Source organism: Cebidichthys violaceus, unplaced genomic scaffold (genome assembly GCF_023349555.1).
Source record: "Cebidichthys violaceus isolate CVI_PGR_0920_01 unplaced genomic scaffold, fCebVio1.0.p SCAF_4, whole genome shotgun sequence".
Classification (NCBI taxonomy): domain Eukaryota; kingdom Metazoa; phylum Chordata; class Actinopteri; order Perciformes; family Stichaeidae; genus Cebidichthys; species Cebidichthys violaceus.
Window position 1 is genome coordinate 6,269,462 of NW_027176594.1, and position 26,801 is coordinate 6,296,262.

A 26,801-nucleotide genomic window follows, 5' to 3' on the forward strand; every position below is an offset into this window, starting at 1 on the left:
GCTGAGAGGACTGGACCACTTCCCCTTTGGACCTGAAGAATGTAGCACAACACAGCAGCGCACAGTGGAGGACGGCTGGTGGTGAAGCTTGGCCGGCCTCTGGACATATGCAGGCCCTGCGCAATAAAAAGGAGCCCTGTCATGCCTCTCTAACCTGATCAATTACAGCAGTCGAGACCTTGCCCTTTCACACAGCGTAACTGAATGGAAAAACCTCAAAACTTTCACTTAGAAAAAGACAAAAAAAAATGTACAATATTTTTTTTCCTCATCTTCTGTTGGATGTTTCAGTACCCGCTGTGTTGCATTTTGTGATAGGTCATTTCAGATCATCACACACAGAGTTAAACAACTGCCCCTTATCAACAATAGCAACCCATGGTGCCGATGGGCAAGCTCAGCAGATTCCTGCAAACTGACGGTGCGCTGGAGAGAAGGTGGCCGTCCCAGCTGGGTGACGTTTGTAGGTAAACACCTTCACCATTAGTTTCCCTCAAGGCACCTGGGTCAGCCAAGTGTTAATCTGCCCATTAGTCTTCAGGAGTGACAGCGGGAACGGGCTGCGTGTGCACACACAGTGAAAGACTGCCTGTCATGATATCATAGCCCCAGAGGATTTTTCTTTTGGCTGCAGCGAGGCAACGCTTGCAAATATCGATCGGTGTGTGATGGGTTTTGAGGAAAAATCAGAGCAGAGATAAAGATTATGTCTGTGCACGTTTGTCCAATGTTTGTCCACCGATGATGGCGTCATGCGGCGCTCAGGTTTGTGAAGCTTGGAGAATGTAAGTTAATACCGTCTCGCCTGTGAGAGGAAAAGTGATCCCTAACTCTCCCACTCTTTCTCTGAGAAGCTTACTCAGTGCTTCTTTCTCTCTTTTCTGTCAGCTTCGCTGGCTGGCAAAGATAGAAGGTGGAGTCAGGTGCCATTTGGTGCGAATCATTCTTTATCTCTGTGAGTAAGACAATAGAGGAGTCTGCCGATTGGATTTGATAATCTGTACAGTGGGGGGAGGAGTGGATCCTCATGAGGAAACTTGTTTTTCAAGTACATTGTTTCAACTGTAGCTTTAGCTGCATGGCTCTATGGATTGCAATCTCTTGGTTAGTCCACCACTTTAGTTGAATTATCTCAACAGCTATTGGATTGATTGCCATGAAAGTTTGCACATATTTTCACGGTCCTCAGAGGATGAATTCCACTAACTTAGAGGATCCCCTACATTTTCCTCTAGCACCACCAGCAGTCCAAAATATATACTTCTTATCTCAACATTACCACATGGATTAGCACAAATTCTGACACGTTCAGCTCCCATGTGATGCATCCATAATACTTTGGTGATCATCTGACATTTCTCCAAGCACCACCATGAGGTTGACTTTTGTGGTTTTAAGTGAAATGTCTCCCCTTCGAGGATGAATTGTAACGACTGATCCTCTAACTTTTCATTTGGCACCATCGTGAGGTCAAAATATAATTTTTGTCCAACACAGAAACTAACGACATTCCTATCAGCCTCAGCTGTACTTTGTGTTTAGTGCTAATTAGGAAATGTTAGCATGCTAACACACTAAACTAAGGTGATGAATATAGTAAACATTAAACCTGATCAAAATCAGTGTAAATCGTGTCATTGTGAGCATGGTTGCATGCTGATGTTAGCATTTATCTCAAAGCACCGCTGTGTAGCATCGCGAGCTGCTAGCATGGCTGTAGACTCCTTTTTAAAAATAAATTACCTTCACAGCCATATCATGTGAGTTTCCTTGCCTGTATTCTTGGATTTACTCCTTTCTTCTTGTATACTCAAGCCTCTCCTTTCAGAATTGGACACATCCAAAACACATACGTATGACAAATTCCTCTCCTTTTCCATCAAGGAGATCATTTCATTTTAATGACAGTTTGTCTGAGACAGCCTCCTGACAGCGTTGCCATAAATCAACAGATCACACGTCTGGCTCTCGCTTCCTCACCTTACCCCCAAGACACTTTCCTCCCCTTCAAGGAGGTGAGTCATCTTCCACCAATCAAAGAGCCGCACAAATAATCACTCACCTCAGACCTCCCCCATTTTTGATTTGCACGTTTGATAAATGGTGTCTTTTCCCTGCTTTAATTGCAAGCTCTTTTCATCATAATTTGATGTTTGTTTCCTGTCGTTTTCGTGGAGATTGGCTGCAAGCACAAGGGCTATAATTTCTACATCAAGGAAGTTTTTATGAATGACTAGCAGGTGGAATATAGACAGCAGAGTAGGGATTTCACCACTGAACTCACCTGGCAGGTGAATCTAGAAACTGATATTGACAAGTCATCACACTGAACAGGCGGACGTTCACACACACAGGCGCAGACAGACAGACAGACACACACACACACACAAACACACACACACACACACACACACACACACACACACACACACACACACACATACACAGCACACAGTGCGAACGGGAGATAATTAGGGTAATTTCTGTTTGAAGTATTGTGCATTGCAATGAAAATAGAACAGATAAAAGATGAGACAATAATAGATCTAAAGAGGACCTTGACTGAATGTTGTTCCAACAAAGAGCATTTTGTTTGACACAATTCATATTGTCTGCTAAACTGATATGCTCTCCCAACTTCATGAGACATTATATAAAACAAAATATGCTAGACATGCATTATGTTCATCAGCACTTCACACATGCAGACCATTAATATGATTTCATTCTTAAGATTGACTGCCGTTTTTTAAGGAGGGAAATAAGGAATAAAAATCCGCTGATGATAAATTATGCTGTGTGTATTGATATATTCCTTCCTTATATAACATGCAAAATGTAGTATCTAAAGTGAGAGAATACTGAATTCAGGTCACAGCGCAGCAGGAAATCTTCCTTTTCATGTGAGATCCAGAGGGGTCACTCTTATGAACTCATTAGGAGAGAAATGCTAATGTAGCTCTGTTTTTTTTTCTCTCTCCGCTCCTTAATTCTATCTCTTTTCCCTCCACTTCAACTTTCCTGGTTATTTTGACAACCGTGGCTGCGAAACACCGAGCCTTGCAGGAGAATATAATGTATTTTGATGTCAAGAGAAAGTGTGTAAGGTGGTTGTGACAGCGTCGTCATTAGAGAGGCTGTCGTTTGTCGCCTTGTCATCAAGTCGCTAAACTAGAATTATTACACAGCATACAAAGCCTCATCTTTATCTATGCCGGGTTATTATTCTACTGCTGTGAACAATGGTCATTAAATAAATGAAAAGAAAACAGGTTGAAAAAGGAAATCTATATGCTCAGTGAAATATGTACATCAGTGTAGCATCTTGGTGAACAAATGACTCCTCCTCACTTTTCTGCAGCTGCCTCTCATTGTGCAGCAGAGAGCGTTTAATAATGAATCTCTCACCCAAGACTTCCACAAACGACTTCCCTTTGCAAGGCCCGGATATGCAATTCAGGTTATTTTGTTCAGGTTATGCAGGAAACACGATCAAATTGATACCTTAATTGACTTTTTTCTACTTCCTTTAGTGGCCAATATGCATCACACAAGTAACATTTGCAATAATGGGTTATTATTATTATTTTTCTTCTTAATTACCTGACATATGTGCCTTGAATATTATTATTCAACTGAGTTTCAGTGTATAGAATACCTATTACCTTATCTGTGCTTCTAACAAAATATACCGTCTGTTTTTTTTTATTACTCTATTTTCCAGCTTTTATTAGTATTTCTTTGGAAAGGGAATGTCTACATCTTGATTGTCCCCTTTGTTTTGTTGGTATTGGCTTTACTAATCATTGTCCCCCACTGCCTTGCATGTAAAAGTAATCATACATAAAAATGTACCTATTTTAAAAAATATTAGTTTTTGCTTCAAGGACCCCGAACAGAATCTCAGGCTTAGTCTCCTTAACAAAGTCTCATATATTGTATTTTATAATATATTGCAATGCCAATAAGTCAAAGCCAAAAATCATTTAGTCCTGATTTGTTTAATCTGTTTCATTTTTCACAGTTTGGATCTCTTCACCTCGGGCCCTGAAGGCCTGCACTGTCTCTTTTTAGTATCTTAATAGGCCTACCAAAATTCGTTTTTTTCCAGATTCCCCCCTTCCTCCCAATTTTATGATTAAAACCATATCCAAGGTGAATGCTGTTAAAGACACAGAATAAAAATATATTTCAAGGGAATGAAATTGTTCCTAGCGTGGTTTTAGGGTGGTGGTGGAAGAAGGTAGCATCATTTCAGATTGTGCCAAAAAAAGTGACGGATAATTAAATTAAATAAGTACTGTAATGAAGCAGAACCGACAGTTTCCACAGAGCAGGAAAGGAAACAGAGTTTATACCTTGTATCACATTTTTCTTCTTCTAATTTGTTGGGCTGGAAACAAGAAATATAATGTTAAAGGTTGTTTTTTTCAAGTGAAAGGGTTTGGTTGTTCGGGTCTGCTTGTGTGAAATATTTCTAATTAACTCTCTCTCTCTCTTTCAGCGCTGTATTTACGCGCGTGTCGGTGCCTGTATCCTGCGTGCGTGCGTGCCCATTTATATGTGAGTGTGGGCGCGTGTGGGAGCGCGCGCTTTCCGCTATACTCTGGAATGCAGCCAGTCTCGGCTCTTTTGAATCCAGCCTCTGCTGCCTTTGATGTTTTTTTTTCCGCTGTATCCTTACCCGGAAGAGAACCCCTTCTCTCTCTCTGTCTCTCTCTGTCTCTCTCTCTCTCTGTCTGTCTCTCTCTTTCTCTCTCTCTTTCTCTCCCTCTCTCTCTTTCCTCTCTCTTTTTCTCTCTCTCTCAGCTGGGATGAACGCACACGTGGAAATGTTGGCCCGGCTCCATACTCGGACCAAATTTAGTCATACAAAGGCGAGGGAGAGCGAGGAGGAGGAGGGAGGAAGGGGTGGAAGAGGGAAGCAGTGGTGGTGGTGGTGGTGGTGGGGGGGGGGGGACCGGGCGGGGGGAGTCGGGGATGAAAGAGCCAGCCGCCGCAAGATCAAAGGGAGCCGCGGCTCCGCCCCGCTAACCCCACCTCCGCGCTTTATAAAGATCTGCCTCCCCATCCCAACTTTGATTCTCACGCAATCTTTCACTGCTCAGACTGACACAGAAAGAACAGCACTTCCACTGCTTTTTTGTTGTTGTTTATTTTATTTTCCTCATGAGATAATCGAGTCTCAAAGACTCAAGTTCTTCTTTTCTTTTAATAATAATCCCAAAATGTCGTTGCATTTTTGTTGCATATTTGCTATTATTAATTTATTAAACAATTAATTTATTTTGTATTTATTTGAATGTATTTTTTAAAGACTTATGGTGTGCCAATCATTACTCCCTAAACTGGGTATATAGCTGTGTGTGCGTGTGTGTGTGTGTGTGTGTGTTAAAAATGAATTAAAATATAAAATGTGTCATCTTTAGCATCTTTCCACATATAGTTCAGATGGGTGTCTGAGACAGAACTTTATATAAATAGAGGTAGCTAACATGTAAAAGTGTTGGTACCCCTGGACCAATACATCACATTTTGTTATCTCGCCAATGTGACACATACTTATATATACAACATTGTTTTGTTGGATTGTAATAGCATACATTTAATATTTGCACATATTGTTAGAAACAAATGGAAACACTAGAAAAAACCGCAAGCATGCCCTTGATATTGTCAATAAAAAAAGCAATTGAAAGAGGTAACAATAAACAGACACACCACCCACCCCTTTTGAATACACAAATAAATAAATGATAAACATATATGATTCTTTTATAGGTTAATGAAAATGTTTAACCAGTTACACACCTTACTTGTATTATTTGTACACATGGAACAACCCCCTAAATATATGTTTTCCTCTTCTTATATGGGAACCAAGGTTGTTGGATATTACCGCAGGAAATAACACTGTTGCCAATTCTTGCGTTCATATTAAATTTCACCTCTCCTGTGTCAGCCAAACAAGTTTAAGCTCGTCTTGCCCCCCCCCCTCTATTTCTGCTATAATTTTTATTCATCATGATTGTTTTAACCCATCACACCACAGCGCGTGTCAGCCTCACCGCTTCTTTCCCTTTTCTTCTTCTTCTTCTTCTTCTTCTTCTTCTTCTTCTTCTTCTTCTTCTTCTTCTTCTTCCCCTCCCGTCTGCCCATTTGTTGTGAGCCGCGTATAAATCTCTCTCTCAGGAGGAGTGTCAATCGGTGCGGTGTCAATCAGAGCTTCGGCTTCCCTTTCATCTCTCCTTCCTCCCAATGACTGAAGAGAGGAGGAGGAGGAGGGAGCACAGCTACATTACCAACACACACATACACACACTGGTTACATTACACTGTGGAAGCAGTGTGGGAGCAGTGGGAAGTCGGTCCACACGAGCGAGTTTTTTTCCCCTCCTCTCTACCTTCTTTTCTGATTGTTTTATGACTTTTTGCTTTTATCCCTCCTGCGTCGAGGATGTATTTTGAAGCATGAAAGCGGCGTACTGCGTTGCTTGTTGTCTTGTCTAAGTGTTACAACTGTGTTTTCTTCCAGTTGCACATCCATCAGTTTACCTTTTCACCCCCAGACGGTGTTTTGGTTTTGTTAGCCTACTTTTTTTTGTTTCCCCCTCTTTCAAGGACGACGCAGCTTCTTCACTGGACCACGGAGGAAATATTATTTCTCACTTTTAGAAATGTACTTTTTTTAACGTTGAGTCTATTTTTTTTTTTTACTGGACCATATCCGTCGTCGGTTGTGTGTGTGTGTGTGGACTGAAACACTAGTGATGATATTTTAACTCGTGGTTTGTCTTCCTTTTTTACCCCCCCCCCCCCCCCCCCCCCCCATGATACTGAGGCGCGCACTGGAGCCTTTTTCATCTCAAGTTTAGCATATCAAGTTTTTCGGGGTCTGAGTTTTCAGTCCTTTTTAAGTTTAAACAGTCGTGGTGAAAAAGACAGCACGCTGACACGAGCCTCCGCTCCTCCTGTTGCTTCGGTAGAAACATACCGGCAGCGCGTTCGCACGCCGCTTCCAGTGACTCGACGCTCCGGTCAAAGAGGGAGACGTTTGCTCACTCGGCTTCGGGGTATTTTAGTGGGAGTTTTTCTCCCCCTCTGTAGTTTTGGACAGTGCTGGCGCGCGCGCGAGCGTGTGTGTGTGTGTGTGTGTGTGTGTGTGTGTTGTCGTCGCTTGTTCTTCGGTGAAACAAACAGAGTAAAAACAAATTAAAAAAAGAAAATGCCACAGTTATCAGGCGGCGGGGGAGACCCGGAGCTGTGCGCTACGGACGAAATGATTCCGTTCAAAGACGAAGGAGACCCGCACAAGGAGCAGATCTTCGCCGAGCTCAGCCACTCGGAGGAGGAGGGAGACCTGGCGGACATCAAGTCATCTCTGGTCAACGAGTCGGAGAGCAGCCCCAACAGCAACAGCCACGACGTGAGTAATGCTGCGCGTTGTGATTGATGTGGTGAATGATAGAAGGTGGGCATCAGAGAGGAGAAGCATGCCTGCATCGGACCAGTAAACAAAGTTGTTTTGTGGTTTTAATCATTTAAAGACCTGGTTTCCGTTCAGCTCTTTGCCCTTTTTCTTTTTTTAATTTATTACTCAGGGCTTACCTGAATTGGTTTGACAGCTTTGAAAGATGGGGTGAGCTTTAAAGAGCAAATAGGCCTAAAATGAATTTCCTCCTGTGAGACCCTGCTCAGTTTCATAACGTCTGAAGCATTTTTATCATAAAGATTTATCTCAGTTTAGAAGAAAAAAAACACACAAGCTGAGTTCAGGTGCATTTATAGCCTTAACTGCACTTTGACCTTTACTTGTATTTTAAAATGAGCAGCTTTGGTGATGCAGTAGCGCTGCAGTCTGACTCAGGTGTGCCAGCTCCACCTCCAGAAACCTCCTCTACATGTTACATCCTAAGCACCCAATGAACTTCTTTTTTTGGAAATATTATAGGTCTAAATGTACACTTGAACATCTGTGGCAGTTATAGTTCATTAGTGTGTAGTAAGATATGGAAACCAAAAAAAATAAAAATGAAATGATATCATTCAAGATGTAGGAATTGGGGCCTTCTGTGCTGCCAGTGACAAGTAGGCTAACAGCTGTATTTGCAGGGGTTCAGGTTAACCTTCGGCAGCTGTTAACACCAGACACATTGGCTTAAAACCTATTGACAAACGAGATGATTCATTTATTTCATCCAGTTCTTTTGTGACCAAGATGTGAATCTTTTTCTGGCATCATTATGGTATTCGATAATTGTCGTGTTCGTTTAATACCCCAATTATTTATTTTTTTGCATGCTTTTGGGGTCGAGAAAAATGTTGAACACATGTACAGCTGCATTAGATCTGGTTCACCCACACCGATCCGATTAAAAGCAGGCATTAAGAGTAAAATCAAAAGAAATGTATTTTGTATGTTAATGCAAATATAATCTCAATTAAATAATTATTAATGATACATTTTGAATGTTTCCAAAAATGTTACTTTTTAATTCTGTGCTCGCAAGATGCCATTTTATAAGCGTGGTCATGAAACATCACAGTTTAAATTAATTCCGTTTACTACCCGTGCACCGACCTCAGGATGCAGGCTGCAGCTTCCCCATCACAGAGTTAAGTCGCCTGTTTTTGTTATTAACCGCAGTGTTAATGACATTTTGGGCACATCCTGAACGAGACTGTACACATCCACCACCAAATGTCCTAGAGACACACGAGACAGAGGCTGAATGTTAATTAGGAATCCAGTGAAGCTCCCCTCGCTCAGCTTGAAGCCATCCTGAGGGGTCTGAACTCCAAAAAGAGGTCCTCTTCCCAATTCTGATTCGCAAAGAGAAAGGAAATGGCTGTGCGAAAAGCAGGGGATTTCTATTTCTGTAAAAGCCATTCTGTCTCCACCATTTTCTCTTTTCATGGGGATGATTTTATTTCACTTTGCACAGAGAGGCTTTTTATTTTGAACATAAATACACATAAACTGAGAGATGAAATTGAGAGTGGGCCTATGGTTTTGAAAACAAGTTAATTTGTAAGCTCCTTAAGGACATGAAGCTTAATTAAGTGGTTCTTTTGAAGCTTTGATGCAGGCTGCTCCATCACCTCTCTATAGATGGTTGTGTGTGTGTGTGTGTGTGTGTGTGTGTGTGTGTGTGTGCGTGAGCATGAGCATGTGCAAGCTTGTTCTGCTTTGGTGACGAGCAAAAGGGACGGCATTTGTCCCAGCAGTGTTTGTGGGTGTCTGACCGAATCAGCATGTTTGTGTGTGTGTAACTGCGTTTCAAGGCCGTCTTAATTGATTCACCATCATTTACATTTTTTACTCTTTTTCTCTTTTTCTTTTTTACAGGCAGCTAGACAGTCCCAAATACAGCACGATTCATATCATGAAAAACACAGAGACCATTTGGAGGATGGTAAGTGACGCCGCCTCGTTATATCAGCATGCTTTATAGGACAAGCAGCACGTCGTTTAGCTGCAGTGAAGCCTCCGAAGGAGAAGGATTCGTTGCAGCTCGAGAAGTTGAGGTTTTTAAGAGAGAACGGTGGGGAAAAAGTGCAACCTCATTTTCCCCACACAGAAGTGATCAGTCACACTCTTGCACTGTTGGTCCTACTCTTATCAGAGCCCCTGTTTTTTTTTTGTTGTTGTTGTTTTTTTTTGCTGCACACAGACAGATAATCTCAGATACAAGTCTAGTCAGGACACGCTGTACCTGTTCCCTACCTCGTAGATGAGGGTGCCTGCAGACTTTAAAGCAGGAACGAATATGCACATTTCAGATCTGTTCATTTTCAATGATTATTAAGGAAGAAATCCTACAAAGGAAGAACATTTAAAAAGTCACATTTCTGTCTCTTGTGTTCCTTTATCACCACAACAAACTATTGCAGCTCTTTGGTTGCACGGTTGCATGCAACATGTTGCTGCCGCCCGGGGCTCTTTGCTTTCTGGGTATTGTATTCTGACCCGGCGATCGCATGTCGTCATTAGGGCTTCGAGGAGGAGTGTGTCTCCTCTTTGTTCCCCTCTCACTCCTGAATAGAATCCCCCTCAAACCAAACACTGGATTTCTTCACAACAAGATCCATGTTGCCATCAGGCTGTATACCACAAACACCCCCCCCCCCCCCCCCCCCCGGCCTTATTACTCCGCGCGCAGTTGAGCGGTGCTGCATTGAGGCCTCTTGAATAAAGCTCCCCCCTCTGAGGTCAAAGGCACAGTTGAACTGTCGGGGCGTCTCCTGTTTTGACACAGTCTGTATGTTCTTCTAATTGGTGCTAATTGGCACAGAGGGGCTCCATTGTTCTTCTGTATAATACGACCCCTCCTCTCCAAGATGGGAAGAAAGGGCACAAACAAAAGGCCGAGGCGAAACGGGGCGCGGGTTAAAGCGATCGACAGTGATATCATTACGGCTTCAGAGAGACTTTGTGCTCAGCGTTTATCATTAATACCTGTCTGATTTATTGACCAAAGAGAATTAAGAATTTGCCATTTGTAACATTTGCCTTTTAGAGCTCCAGTGTTGTGAGAAATACAAAGAGTTTTGATGTTGATACGTTTAAAAAAAAAATGGCTTCATTGGAAGCCTTTTTTTGCAGTAAATTGTCACTTTTTTTTTTCTAATCAGGAAAACTCCAAGACCTGTACAGTAAAGGGCATCCGTACCAGGGCTACCCGGGCTACATCATGATGAGCAACATGAACGACTCCTACATGAACAATGGCTCCCTCTCGCCGCCCATGCCCAGAACGGTCAGTAACAACTCGCTTTTCTTTTTTTTGTGCAACAATTAACTTGAGCCTGAAAACAAACATGTCAAAAAACATCCTTTTGCTTGAGGCTAACAAAACATAAACTAACAACTCGGCTAAAGGGCACAAAGGTATCCACCTTTCCCAATTTTGCGTGGATTTATAGAAAAAACTCTCGAATCAGTGTTATTTAGCAGTATAATTGAGGCAAGACATTTATTTTCTTTGGTGGGTTAAGGTTTATGTTTTTTTTCTTGACGTAGTTAGAAGTTGGTAACGTCACGCTGAAAGTGCTCGTCTGAAGCAACACATTTGGTCGTTAAAACACTCTTGTGGGGTCAAATGCAAAAACAAACATGGAGGATGACGATAGACCTGCAGAGATTTGACTTCCTGTTGCGCCTGCTCAGGTTAAACGGATGTTCAGGCGCTGTTTGGCATATCACTTGTAATGCAACACGTGACTGAGGATGAAGAAAAGACAGGCAACCTGTTGCTTGACCTGTCTACAGACTCACTTTTCACACATTATTATGATCCCTTGTTTTCTATATTGATTAAGTAAAAAAGATTAAATCAAATTCCATTAAAGAATCACTGAAAAATATATTGCGATACTTAATCAAATCAGCACTTAAATAAAATATATGGTATTGCAGAATGTGCAACTATTTATGGCTCTAAATTTCATTGTCAAAAAAAGAAGACATTGTTAACATTGGCTGGTTTTGAGCTTCTTAAATATAAGCATTTGCTTATATTTCATTTTGTGGTTTGGAATGTTCCTGAGACAAATTAAGCAATTTTGAGATAACGGTGATAACTTGTTATATGTCCTTGTTGTTCCTTTTTTTAAATGTTGGATACCAAACATTTGTTAAAGAAGAATCCGATAAGGCTGATAAGAATATAATCCTTATAGTTGCAGCCCTACATGTGGTTTAAAAAAGGTCATCAGCTAATATACGACTGTTTTCATTTCATTGCCTCTTTTTAAAATATAAAAAATGAAAATAGTGTGTTTATAAATAGCTTACAAAATCTCTTGGGTCAAAATGCATGCAGTACAATATATTACCAAATAAACATTTAATATGAACTAATCCGTTTACTATCATACCAGAACATTTAGTGTGGAATATAACAATTCAATGAGAACAAACATCCTCGAACTGACCAACAACTTTGACCTGAAAATATGAATTGTGGATTAAAAGTAATGAAAGAATTGATAAATAAAAGACAGTTTTTCAGGTAAGATCACATTTCTCGACCGATAATAATAAACTTAAATCTCACAATACGACATAAAAAAAAAAAATCCAATGACTCACTTCCAATGTTGGTACTGTTTGTGTTGCTGCGGAGTATCTTTGTACAATATTTACCCTCAAGTATCAGCATCCTTGACAACCATATGTGACCCTTGGATGCTCAATGCCTGTCATACTTTCCAGAAGATTAAGAGATGGGATATACAGTATTTCTTCCCCTGTTAAAATCTTAAGTGGTGCCTGTCTCCATGACCCGAGTAAGCCCTCTAATTAGCCCGGCACGACTGAGGAGGCCCGAAGGCGACGTCACGTCCCTGCAGTGGAGTTCATAGTAGCGTCCAGGGGCGGCGTGTGTTGTTGCAGATATTGTCCCTGTAATGGTATCAATTTCAGGCCAGCTGGCAGGTCTCTCACTGGCGGCTTCCTGTGTCTGTCCCGTTTGCAAATTTCTCCTCTCAAGACAGACATAGAGCGCATGGGGCACATCAGCAGCTGTCCACTCTAATCCGGTTTTGTCCAAAGTCTCTGTATCACACTTGGGAAAGACGACCAGTCCCGGTCCGGCCTGCGGTTTTTGACACAGGAAACGCTCACGCACAACGTTCTGGGGTTTGTTTGTGCTTTTTTTTGCAGCTCGTACACGATAGTTTCATCAGCGCAAAGTTGGGGAACGTGAGCTCTTGCGTTGTTGTAAGAGTCGGCTCTCGGAGGCAGATGTGATTGTTGGGGGGCAGACACCACATGCTGTGTGTAAAGGAACTTCATTCACACGCAACTCTATCGCGGGATGGTGTTAAAATTGCATTGCTTTTCCCTCTGCCAAAGTCGGAGAGGGTGAAAGTACGTGACACTGTAAACGTAATTACCTCATGATTTGAACCTCTTCATGTTGACAAATAGAGCGGTTTATGAAAATGTGGGGTGCGATGCTTTTCAAATTCTCTGGCTTGTTTTCTGGTCAAATCTTTATCGGTTATTCCATCGTACGCAGTGAGAATCTCGCAGAGGGGTCTGCATGGAGACCAGCTGACTGTGTGAGAGGAAATTACCCCTCACTGCAGTTGAATTAGGCCAGGCAGTTAGACAGCGTACTCACTGCCAAAACTTTTTAAAGCCCCGCTTTCATTTTATTTACCATGGCTACTTTTTTTTTTTTTTTTTCACCCTAACCCCCCCCCCCACCCTGTCTTCAATAAAACGGTAGTCATTTTTATATACGTTTTTCTCACTTATCCAATAAAAAGAGCCGAGGCTTTGGTGGAGGAACCACGGAACACGAGTCTTCTGGCTTTCTCACTGATGTCAGCTCGCTGCCGGCCACCGCAGCCACAGTATCTGCAGGCCTGGGATCGGTTTTCACCGAGATCAAAGGCACATTCTCCCTTTCATTCTCTTCCATCCCCAGCCCCGCCGCCGCCGCCCCCCTCCCCCCTCCAATCCCAGTAGTTTAGATTGATTTCCATTGACCATGACATTCCTGCACATGCCGTCCAGTCATGATGGAGCTGCTGGGAGTAGCTGATTGTCAGCAGATTTTAGGGCTTCCAGCTTGATAGGTTGCCTCCACCCACAAGAGCCTGAGACTCTGGTGTCAAGACGCCTAATGGCGTTCAGTTGCGTATTCACGTTGACCACTTCAAAGAGTTGGCGGTGTGTTACGGATACCCTCGTGTTTACGTAATCCTAGAGCTGTTTTAGGATGTGGAGTCTGCAGGGTATCCTGAGCAGAAAGTGTAGCGATTGGGAGAGTTCATCACGTGAGATAAATCTTTTTCTTGAAGGAGCAAAAAAGGGCCATTGTGTGTTTAGTGAACATGATGACTTGGGACTAGTGCCTAAAGTAGCTTTATGTATACATGCGCACAAAAAGAGAAATGATGTAGAAGGTACATTTCTAGTGTCTGATATATTATGACATCTTAGGGTTTTTTTTTTAACGGTATTGAGGATAATGGTTGCTAAGTATAACTCTTCAGAGCGTTTAGGGTGCCATCACTTCAGGATTGATGTGTGGAAGAAGAGAAGTTCAGTGCTTTGATAATAATAAGCAGTCCTGCAGCCTCCCAAACTCGAGCGAGGATGTGAAAATGGCAGCTTCTAAATAAAGATCAACGTGCTCGTGATGGACGGTGCATATTTTTAAATGACCTGAAACCTATTTTCAGATTCTGTTTGTCACAGAAATGTTTACCTTTTGGTTAAAATAACACAAAAGACCTGTTTCACATGCTCATCTGTGGGTTTTAAAGAAACCGCACAACCTCACGACATCTTATTGAAACCCTCTGAATAAACGTGAACGCATGGCTGACGAGATGAAGACACAAATGTTGACAGTGCAGCGATATAGTACAAGGTGCTTCACCTGACTGTGTTGGAACAGTCTCATGGTCTTGAGCAACAGCTTGAGGAGAGGAACGGATAGAATCGCTGAACTTTTTTTTTTTAAGCCTAGTTTTGCCTGCTATGGTGGGGGGAGTTAAGAGAGCTCCCTCTCCTTTTTTTCCCTTTGGACCCTCAATTGCAGATCCTCATGGCGAGGGGGAGGAGGGGGAGGGGGGGTTCGTGGAGGGGGTGAAGCGCTGTACTTCCCTTTGATGTAGTGAGAACGTGACGGATCTGCTAGCCAGTGTCTCGCAGCGTGGAATCACTAACCCAGGCTTACCTAACGGGATTTGGTGGGACTGCTCTGGTGTCCCTCAGTGCCATGTGTGTCCTGAGCTCATGCCCCCAGCACTACCGTGGAAGATCCCTGTTAAAGAGAACACTACATTTACCAGCAGCCTTCCATGTCCACACATAATGTTCTAGATGGCAGCTTATGTAGTTTTTCCCCAAGTCTCACTATAGGGTGGACATGCTGTGTGAAGTTTAGCAGAGCTGAACGCAGCATTTTTGTCTTTAGCTGGACTTCATACAATCATCCCACGGCCATGATCATTTTCCACGGGTCGTCTTTAGTGCAGTACTGCCTATATGTTTATATTAAGTCTAAAAATAAATTAAGATTATATAGCTCTCAAAAGACAGAAGTGTAATTGCCTCATTTCATGCCGTACACCAAATCAGTACATATCAAAGAGTCACACTGACATTGATGTCATCTGCTGTGCAGCTCTATCAAACAGCGAAATGTGTGTGTGTGTGTGTGTGTGTGTGTGTGTGTGCACGCACACACATGAAGGACAGCGGCAGGGACCTCACACAGAAGAAACACTCGGCGTCTCAGAGTCTTTGTAGTGCCGCTGGCACTGAGTCGTGGTGTTTCATAAACAGCACCATTAACGCCGAGGTCTCCTCTCGCCCTGCGCTGTATGGTGATGCTGGTTGACACATTTACTCCACATGCACGCTGCTAATGACGCCATGTGGTTGCAATCACCTTATCAGTGGGTTTCATCTCGTGAAATGGAGCTCAGCAGAGTGGTCGTCTGACAGGACTAAAGAGATACGCATTGTTTGTTTAAGAGGAGAGCCACAAAACACAACCATCGAGGTTTAACTTTCTGGTGGATTTATTTTTCTTGATAGTCTGAGTCTATGCTGGTTGATTTGAGCATCAAAAATACATTTCCATATGTTTATTAAAACAAACATTAAAACAAACACCAATTTTAAGGAGGCAGGTTAAGAACTGACATAAGAATAAAAATGAGCGACGAAGATGAAATGCTACAGAAGAAATTAAAAATCATTAGGTGTTGGAAGTGCTGCAAATTTGTGTTTTGCGAATTTGTGTTTTCCTATATGTGTGTGAGAAAAAGCAATCGGGGTGGGGGGGTGTCATGGTTGTGAGCGTGACGTGCAGACGCACACTTTGCCCCAGTCGATGTTTATTTTGGGCATGCGTTGCTGCTCAAAGCGAAGTGCTCACAGATGATGACACTTTCTTCGCTCCCCGTCCTCCCACTGAGTTGGACGAAGCTCAACCAATGGAGCGGCGCTGCCCGGAGCCAGCCAGTCAGGCTTCCACAACACCTGCTCGGAGGACTTCACTCCTCACCAGCGGGCCTGCCACTGATCTCCAGGGGTCAGTGGAGGGCCTCGCCAAGGTTGTCCCTTATGCCCAATCCTGTGTGAATGGCCCGGGTGTGCACTTCCTGTTCAGGGTGGATCAGACAAGGAGACTAGAGGGCGGCATACGGAGCATTTTTGACATTTTGTTGTGCAACCTGATGTAACTGTTGATGATGTTATGACTATGCTTAGTTAAAATGAAACAGTGGGTAAAGTGGTTGTCACTTGGCAAAATGTTTTGTTGTTTGTTATCTAAAAAAATGCGTTTCCCTGAGTGATTAGGTCAGTCTTTAAGCTACGATTGATCAGTGGTCCCTCAAAGCGGATCACAGTGCCTCACTGTTCCCCGACACAGTCGTAAAATGAGTAAAAACATGAATAGCTTTATTGACTTCATCCTGACAGCTCGTAGGTCTCTATAGAGGCGAGCAGTGTTTTCCGGCTAGTAAACTGCCGCGATGGGGAACAATAGGACCACAGGAGTGAAACATGGGTGCAAATCCAGCCGGCTGTGTCCAGACTTCAGAGAAGCTCAAAACAGCCCTCACTTTGTCCAGCGAAGAAACAGAGCGATGATCAATAGCTGCTCTGTTTTGTATGAAGTTGGTCAGTCTCTGGCGCACCCTTTTCCCCTCCCTCCTCATCTTTGCTGTTTCATATTTTTCAGAAGCTCATTATTTCTTTCTGCTGTGGGTGTGAGTGCTAAAGAGACTTGCATGCAATGTGCATCTGACAGCGTTAAAATATTAATGGTCCCCAGTGTAGGAGGTTGGTATAGGGCCTACATAGTTGCAGTACAAAGGGTGCTCTCTCGCCACCAGGCTTCATTAACAGAGCTGTTAAATGAATGGATGTCTATAGCTTTCTTTATGCTGCTGTTGTTTTTTTTGTGTGCTAAACATCATCAGATCACTTTCTCTTTGTGTAACAAATGCATGGCGTAGTGTAAGAGCTCCACTGCACTGTTGAGCTTTCTGCAAAGAGGAGGGCTTTGCTATCCGTTCGTTTTGTGTGGTCTCGGCCATAAAAAAAACAACACAAAAAAAACACAGTTCTTTGACGGGGAAAAAGGCCTGTCTTTAATTTTTGGGAAACCCATAAAAGTTTGTCGCTCCTTTCATATTGGCTACGGAATTGAAAACAAATGCTACATTCTCCCCTCCTCTCCTTTGAACCGGCCAATTATGGAGTTGTGAAAATAAAAATCAGTCTGTAGATCTCTTTACCCCTCCCCCTCTCGCTCTCTCTTTCTCCCCCTCTCTCACACTCTTTCTTCCTCAGTCACTTTCTTTTTTTTTTTCCGCCTCCCCCCCTTGTTTTTGAAGAAACCGAGGGGGGATCACTGATGTCAAAGTCAAAACCAAGAGCATTAAGAAAACTGGCGAAATGCAATACAGCTGCAATCCGACATGACGCTAGAAAATAGGGCTGAGGAGCAGAAAGCCTCTCTCCCGTATTCCCAGGGCGCGCAACTGCTCCCGGCCTTGGCTTTGATCTCTTCAAAGCCTCCTGCCTCCTACTAGATGGAGAGTCTTGGCTGCCGCTCGTGAGCGCTGGAGAGAGGCGGGGAGGGAGGTGGGAGGGGTGTTTTTTTTCTTGGGGGGGGGGGGCACGTCGTCTTTTCCTTTCCAGGGCTAAAATCAATCACGGTGCCGAGGCAATTATGTGTAATTCAACCCCAGCCAGATTAGTGACTCCTGTTACCTGAGCGACCAGGAGCTCTGTAATCTGTGAGACACACCGGCCTTCACCGGCAAAAAGGAGTAGCCAGGAACAGGCAGAGGGCACTTGAGGGAAAAGGAGGGGATCGAGGGGGGAAAGAGAGGGGAGCGGCACTGAAAAGCAGGTTGCCATGCTGCCGTCCAGCAGAGCAGAAAATCAGAGTACAATGGAGTGATTACACTTGCAGATGTATTCCGCGTTTGTGACGAGGTGGACGTAGAGAACAGAGAAGAACGACGAGCGCTGATGGCCGTGGAGCTTGATAGTTAGTGTGCTAACTAGCCAGGTCTCTTTTGTGCGTGATGTCCCCCCCCCCCACCGCTGCACTTCCAGTCCTCCCCCACCGTCCGCCACCCTGTCCCCCCCCACCGTCCGCCACCCTGTCCCCCCCCCCCCCCCCCCCCCAGTGCCATATCTCTATCCCTCATGCCCTCCATGAGGGCTCTGAAATGCAAGCTTGGCTAAGGCTCCTGCCCCAGGCGCCCAATTTACTATGGCTGGAGAAAAACTCAGTGGCCCCGAGTCACAGAGGAAAACAGCAGAGCTGAATGTTGCTCTTTCCCCGCTGCTGCAGTTCGTCTGATCTGTGCAACTGTTTCAGTGTCTTAACACACAGCAGTGTAACAATTTACACCCTTCTGTTTTTTTTTGTTTTGATGTGGCTTACTGAGGAGATTTATCCCAATTATGTTTGCTCCTAGTTTAGGCAAATCTAGAACGTGGTAGGAGTTTGATGCTCATGACTAATACCGCCTAGCGTACGTTATGAGATTATTTATTTGTACGCCTTTTTTTTTTTAAGCCTGTGATATTTTCATGTGGGGTTAAAACCATTAATTGGAGGTTGGGTAGAGGGCAGAGGATAAAGTGCAGCTACGCATTATTGGTATTTGATTGGAAATGTATAATTGCCTCGGCTGTTATTCAGTCTGTAAGCGCTGATGTCACAGGGACGAGAACAAGGCTTTGTTTTTTCCCCCTCAGCAGTCACTTGATGCAGGATGATGAAACCCACAAAGATACCCAGCAAGAATGTGTTTGTTCATCTGATGAGCTCGTCGAGCGCTCCGTGTTTCTTTTGATCATCGGACCACTCGGCTGGTGATTGAAGGCACTTTTCCCTCGTGGGATGTACACATTGAATAAATTAGATATACCGTCCCGTAATAGAACGTAGATGATCAGGACCTTGATGTCTGCCATAGTTTTAACTATGCAGCCTGACAGGCAAGTGGAGCCGCCTCTAAAAATATATAAAGGTCACGCTGAATGGATTATGTGGCATCAATGGAGGCCACCGTCCAGCGCAGCAGGAGCCCCTTAAATCCACTAGCAGCCATAACCCCTCAGCTCAGGGGCCAGGTGACGCTTTTCATGTCCTCCAATGGAGAGACATCACAGAGGCATCCTCCACTTTGAGCTGCCCGTCATCAAACAATGCATCAAAACATCAAATCAATCCACCCCCACTGTATCTGTCTTTTGAAATGAAAGATGGGGGGGGAAATGGAAGTGCCCGCTGCTCCCCACCCCCCCACTCCTCCAACAACTAAAATCTACATCGCTACTACTGAGGCAATGATAGAGGGAAAAGGTTGTGTTAGCCATTTATTCGAAAAGTTCAACAGTGGTTATCTGACCTGGGGTCACAAATCCACACAGAGCCAGTTTTACATGGGTTTATTTGATGAAAGGGTGAAAACAGGTTATTACAGTCTCTGGGATTACAACTCTAGGATTACTAGAGCCAACCCCCCCATGTATATATGTTGGTTATTCAAGCTGTACTTAAACCCTGCTGCCTGTGATCGCAAAGATGTGTGTGAACATGATTGACCACAACTTGACTTTATATTCTCTAATTAAGGGGACGCAGTAATGGAACGACACTTTAATTTGATTATTTCACCTGTTAACTGTGGACTTGAGCCCTGATTACATAAAACTAAATATCCTACATTTTACTTGCTTTAGTCTTAAATTTCAAGTTACTGGAAAATACATGAAAGATATACATTTATGGTTGCCAGGTATTGCAGCCTAATTTTTGTATTTTCTAAAAATATACTGTTTAATATATTAGATATTAGGATTTTCGATTCATCAGATTTTCCAATCAGTCAGAAAATATTCATTAATAATCATTTCCCCAGATCCAAAAGTTATGTAATATCCTTGCTTGTTTTATCTCACCAATTGTTCAAAACCCAGAGATAGTAAGCTCCGGTCCTTTCAATCTAACATCGCTGTCTTAATAGTCAAATGAGATCGAATTAAAACGCATGAGCAGCCCACAATGAATAAGTCGAGCTAAGAGCGGAATTACAACCAGGGTGTGTTCATTGTATGGCTTACCATTGTGTTTTTGTAGCATCAGGTGCACGAGTGTGCCCTGTAATGTTGCTGTAACCATATGCCCTGGGCCTAAGGAGCCCCCTTTGTCCTCCAGAAAATCACTATTACCATTTGTTTAGAGGTATCAAGGGATAAGCAGACGTTGTCCGTTGCCATGTTGTACACGGTGATTGTTTTGTTTGTATTAAAGCCCCCCAAAAAACCCTGCCGCAGAGCTAATTGACGGGGCCGAGTTTTCATGTGACCGTTGAGATCCTTGGAGAGGTTCTTGAAGTGCTCGCTGCTTCTCTGGGGATGGAGAAAAGCCATTTGTTCGGAGGGGGGATCTGATCTGAATAGCTTTGTGCTTTTCATTCAGATCTTAACAGGGGCGTGTGCGCCTGGCTAGAAAAGAAACCCTAAAATGTGTGGTTTCATTAATGACTAATTCCAGGCTGAAAGGCAGTTGTTGGTAGTCTTTACCAGTTAATCCCTGAAAACGTGGAATCACACCCAAACAGTGGGCTGCTGGTTCTATAATGTGAATGAGCCGAAAGGCTTGCAAAGTGTTTCACAGCCGTGAATGTGACTTAGCACTGTGGCAGGAACTCTGCCTCCTTATAACCAGGATCCAAACGGTTGCATGATTTGCATGTAGTTAACCAAGACAATATTCTGTGCACTCTATCTGGAAGCCTAATGGGTTATATATTACACATAAAAAGCTTTTTGCAGCATATTCAATTATTTTCAACCTAATCATTTTATACTTCATTGATAATAACAGACCAGTCGACCGGCACACACCTGCCCATATTCATATGATTTCCAAATAGAACGAGTCGTCGCGGGTGGATGCAGTTACATTATGATCAAAACAATTAGACTATTTATTAGACCAAACTTATTGACACATGACAGTTGTAATATGTTCACACTCAAAGCCTATTAAGAAGCGTCAGGGTATTTTTTTGTATCCGCCACACCCACCTGACCCATTAAGAGAGCGCCCAACCCGCAAAAAATAAACCGCAACCCGTCGACCTTATGCCTTATAGAAGCACATGTGTCGGGACTGAGAGACGGGGTTCTCTCTGAGGCGCCTCCCGAAGGTCCTCCTGAGGGGAACCGCTCCAGCTGCCACAGCTGGAGCGATCAAGGGCTCTCTCTCTCTCCCCCCTGCCCACAGTAGTGGGAAGATCTACACTGAGTGTTTGTTAAAAGTATGTTATTCTTTATTGTTAAATAGCAGCAAAGCAAGTAGCCTAAAACTTGAAGAAAAGACATGAACTCTCTCCCTCTCACACACACACGCACACACACACACACACACACACACACACACACGCGTCGCTCCCGCCCCGAAAATAATGGATTATGAATGAATGAATAGACTTACTTATGAAAGTAATACCAGTGATTGTCCAACCAAATTAAGTCAGACCAGAGCGTATCGACCACCCGACCAGAGGGTGTCAGCGCTATTTGTAACCTAATGAAAAACACAGCTTTGTCTGGGTGCTTGTATGTAAAAAAGGTTGGTTTTGGAAGTGAAGGGAGGTAGAAGGTGGAGAGCTTTAAGCGCAGTCGTGAAGAGAGCATCGATCATGTGACTATGGGGTCAAACGTTCAGTTCAAGACCTGGACACCGGTGTCATGACACCTGAGGCAACAGGGCTCCGTGTGACCCTCAGTTTTCAAAGCATTACATAATCTACATGTTTAACCCTGTCACAAGAACTTTGTGTTCTGTTTACAAAATTCTGGCATTTCCTGCGCATTTTACTTTTTGTTCCAGTAAGTCGTCAGTGCTCGCTAACCCATCCATCGTCTTTATTCTTCCTATTCTTGCTCGCTGTGTTGGTGGGCGTGCGTCTGTCTGAGTGAAATACAGAAGGAAAACTAGGTCAATACTCTCTACAGCTCAGGCAGAGGCAGCTCTCATTCAAAACACCTTCCTATCCACATTTTCCGAGCGTGTGCCATTGAAAACCTTCATGCAGCGGCTCCACAGCCTGCTGCCGTCTGCCCTCGTCCAGCTCTCCCTGGCTAGCTTGCAATGCTAATATTTACCCCTTTCCTTTCCGAAAGATGTAATGTGCAATGTTGCATGGGAGCTAGCTGGAGCTTAGAGAGAAGAGTACTGTCTCTAGCTCTCGTCTCCACAGGTAGAGACACACAAAGACCCCCACCAGACTCTATTTTCCCCCCTCAACGCTGAGCTCCCAAATCCAAACTGACAGCCATTCATGCCCAGAATACCTGGGCGAAAGCTGAGGGGGGGAAACACTATCTAGGTGTAGCAGGCAAATCCGCTCTTGTTCGACGGATCTATGAAGCTCCGGCATAAGGCAACTCATCAGCACTTTTCCCCCCATTCTGCACTGCGTTTTCTCTCCCTCTTTTCTCTGCGTCTCTGGTATTGTGCCGAGGCTAAGGTTTTAGCGCGCTCGCCACACAAAGTTAGCTTGTGCTGCGATTTTATTTGTGTACATCTCTCAGGGCCTTTCGAGTGTTGTTGTTGAATGTGGATGTTGGCACCGCCGTGCTGCCTGGCATGAATGTAGCTACTCAGCAGACCAGAGCTGGCTTCTAATGATAAATCATGCAGTGTGTTAATGCAGCAGCAGGGTTGCTATAAATAGTCGCTGGAGAGGGATGACGATTGATTCGGGAAGAAAAATAAAGCGCGCTCCAAACATTTTCAGCTTGTGGTCAGCTTTTAACGGCTGAGTTCAAACATAGGGCCCCAAGATTTACATTTTGCCTGGTTTAAAGCACACAGCTGATCAAGTAAATGCCGCCACGATGCAACTAATCTAATTTTGATACATTTAGACACATTGACGGTGTCCAGATATACCAGGTACAGGTCTTTTTTGTGCCACCGGTGCTGGGAAATGACACAGTTTTGGTGTCATCTAAGGTGCTGTTTGAGGATTTTCAGTCAACCTGTCTTAACAGATCCAAAGCAAGTGATGGAGCTGCAGAGAGCAGCCATGTTCTTTGTGGGGGTATAGACGCCTAGTGGGTGCTCGAGTGTGTGTGCGGTCTGCCTTTTGTGTATGTGTTTGCGTGTGCGCTCGCAGGCCTGCTGACAGTGGCACTTCAGCAGAATGTTTGCCCTTTCCTCAGTCCTTTGATGTGACCAGGTCCTGCTGCGATAATGAGCCCTGTGCCCCGCCGCAAGGTGAACATCCTGCAGTTCGCCCAGGGCTCTGCCAGAGCAGCGGCCCAACCCCCACCACTCCTCCACCATACACACACACACACACACACACACACACACACACACACACACACACACATGCACACACACACGTGCACACGCTCTGCAAATACAACAGCGGAGGAGCAGACCACCACTCAGAGCTGATCGACTTCCACACAGTGCTTGGATAGTGTGAAAACGACGACATCTAAAACCTGTACACATATTCACATTATGGCCGAGCAATATGGCTGACTGTGGCGATATATATGAGAATCTTTCCGAGATGTAGATATATTAAAATATGGAATATATATGCAAAATTACAAAGAAATAATCTGTAAAAAACGGACAAGTATGTTGGTATTCTATATTTTTCCTCTTGGTAGTAAATCCAGTTTAAAGACAAGTATTTTCTGTATAGCCAAAGCCTGATATATCTTATTTCTCTGTGTAATGAACTCATCATTGAGTCAAACTAGAAGTCTACGGTTGCATTCACACCACATCCAGCGGTGCGGTCCTCCCATTCATTTGGAATTGTTCTCTTGTTCTCCAACCCTACACAGCAGCTTCTAGCCTTCTCCATCTTTTTTTAAAACCAGAACTCTTGAAGAACAAACCCGATGTCATCGTGATTTGCTGTTCCTACTTAACTAGCTGTGGCTTAACAGTGAAGAAAAATAGCAACTGAATAATTTCTAATGTTCTGTTGCTTTTCCCCTCAGTTTTTTAATAGCGCCGCGACATATAGAAATTAAGAGTTGAACACTTTAAAAAGCGGATAAAGTCTTTTCATCTGGGGCAGGCATATTTCACACAAATTATCTCCTTTGCACATCCAGTATGAGCGCTATGGCGTGATTGGTTCGCTTGGAGCACACGCTGTTCATGCCAACTGAAGGATGATGGGTAATCCACCTCGTCCTATTCAGTTGTGCATGGCGATGGTGGGAAAGGAGACAGTCAGCTGTTAATAGCGGCTTTGTGTTCAACATGTAGCATGTGTGAGTTAAATTCATTAAGCGTGTGATTGTTGCCGTCTCTGATCTCTTCACCGTGTACCATGACTGTATTTTACAGCACGTCTATGTGCCTTTTTGAGTCAAGTTCTGTGTGGATTCCACGTTAATACTGTGGCATGTGTCGGTCACGTGCGGTTAATGTGAAGTGTTTGACATGTGGCTTGTGCGGGTGTGTCGGTGGTATTTAGAGGACAGCGTGACAAGTTTCCTCGCATGATAAATTTGCGCTGCAACTTAGCTACTAAAACCATACCGTTGCACATGTGGTACATGCCTATTTTGGTCATCTACCAACCACCATCCTGCTTCTAATTTGTGATTTATGATTTATGATGATTTATACCTTTTTATTCACATTTTTATCAACTGGCCTTGCACTTCGGTGTCGCAGCGTCGGTTCAACATTTGGACTTGGGAGTAGCACGCAAGGTTTCTGGTTGAACTAAAGGAAGAGGAGAGAAGGAGAGATTGGGAGGTGGGGGGGTATCACAGATGTAAATGTCTCTCCAGGGTAGGATTTTCCTGTTATTCGTAGCCTCCTCCGCTCCTGTCCCCGTGGTTGGCTTCGCTTGTTCGTCTCATTACCCCGGGCGCGTGGCGCTCCTTCGCTTGCTGGCGGCCCAGCTTTCTTCTCCATTAATTGGGTTTCGTTACATTAAGCCCCCCTGGCCGAGGGGCCATCCTGCCAATAAAACATTCCATTTTTAGCACTCCACTTGAAGCTGGTGGGGTTCAACCGGCTCTGTGAATGGTAATTGGTTATTTATTTAAGCTTCCTCAGGTTGGTCTCCACTGATTTTGGTAAAAAGGGGGGAGAGGAGGAGGGAGCTACAATGATCACATTGTCAGTGGATACAGTAGCCACAGACTGTATTTAAACGGCCAGTGGTGGGTGTGCTCTCTCCCAGTGATTCACAGTTATTTTAAACCATTCCCTCAGGTGATGGCAATCATCATTTTATTGGAAATTTACGGCAAACTCTTGATGAAACTGGTTGTAATCACAGGACGATTTATTGCCTCGTCTTTTGATTCTTTCCTCTGTTCACATCCTGTGAGCAGGTGAGGTTGCGTTTTTTAGGGTGAGATGGGCTTCTTAGTGAAAAGATTTAGCAGCATGGGAATCCACAGCCAGCACATGAGCTGCCATCTCCCCAGCTGTTTGTGAAACAACCTCATATGGTTTCCACACACTTGATTGTAGCTGCAGGCGCGAAAAGTCCTCATTGCATATAAATTACAGAAGTGGGAAGTGATTATTATAACATTCCCGCTTTCCCCTTTTTCCGCTCCTCTCCGCAGAAGTGGTATAATTGAGTGGAGGACAAAAGCCGTGCTGTGTGAGGAGAGAGGGAGAGAGATGCTAAAAAGGCAATATAGCACATACCACATAGACACACATGTACAAACTCCGAAACCATGGCAGGATGCTGGTGGAATACAAGTTCAGAGAAACAGGCGTGCCGTCAGAAAAATCCTCCCTCAGAAAAAACAATAAAGAAACAAAAAACGAAACGTCCCATATCCCTTTCCCCGCCCCCATTTTCAGACTGCACGCCAAGTCACTGGCTCCCCGTACTGAAACACACTGGAGTGTCTCCTCCATGGAGGGCTTCCTGCCAGCTCCAGTTCCGCACAATGAATTTCTCTTAAAACCACATCTGAGGGGTTCTTTAGAAGGGCCGGCCAAGCCTGGATATGAAATTCCAAATGGAACGTTTTCTTCTCAATCCTCACCGCCTCTCCTCTTTCACTCTCCCTGAAAAAATATGAATAGAAAGATCCTAAGCCTATTATTTCTCCTATACAATAAAAAGGGACCTCCAATATGGCCGCCCTCCATCACAGCATTGCTGCTGCTGCTGCTGCTGCTAAGGGCATTTAGAGTCGGGATGGGAGATGAGAGGGGGTTAAATTGCAGCAACGTGCCGTGACACTCAAGGTTGTGGTCACTTGAGTGTCTCCAACTACTTCCTCCAGGAAATTGGTAAAAGGGTGTCCGGCTTTTTATGGGTAAACTTGCCAAGAGCTGCAAAGCGGGTGCAGCAAGCCAACGAGTCTTCACCTGGAGGAACTGAGATGGTGGCTCCATGACGACTGTTGGCACCGTAACTTAACAGTCAAAACGTGTGACTATTTGGCTTAACCCCGATACAATTTTCCATCATCATACGAATGTTTAGAGAGAGATGTAAAGATGTAAGAAGCCTCAATAACAGTTCATTGCTCTTCCTTTCCTCTGAGAGTAAACCGTGGTTAGTTGTGGCATGCAGTTTATGTAAATGTGAACCCCAAACAGCCATAAACTGTGTATTGGTCACAGAGGCCTGCAGGTTTTTCTCTGGCGGATTTTCGCCATTATGGAGGCAGTTTATTAAGCAGTTGAGAAAAATGTGATATGACAGCTGTAACTGGGAGAAGCACAAAAGAGGGCTTCTCTTCCACGGCGGAAGACTCT

At 44.0% G+C, this 26,801-nt stretch overlaps 1 protein-coding gene across 4 annotated transcripts in view; it reads left to right on the forward strand.

Moving 5' to 3' along the window:
- Positions 1 to 6,815: 6,815 nt before the first annotated feature.
- The window catches only part of lef1 (lymphoid enhancer-binding factor 1), a 41,239-nt gene continuing 21,253 nt past the window's right edge, over positions 6,816 to 26,801 (forward strand). For all 4 annotated transcript variants that reach the window (XM_068727309.1, XM_068727310.1, XM_068727306.1 and 1 more), the window contains exons 1-3: positions 6,816 to 7,426; positions 9,350 to 9,416; positions 10,636 to 10,760. In XM_068727309.1, the coding sequence (XP_068583410.1) occupies positions 7,226 to 7,426; positions 9,350 to 9,416; positions 10,636 to 10,760 (393 nt within the window). In that variant the 5' untranslated portion in view covers positions 6,816 to 7,225. The remainder of the gene's footprint in view (positions 7,427 to 9,349; positions 9,417 to 10,635; positions 10,761 to 26,801) is intronic.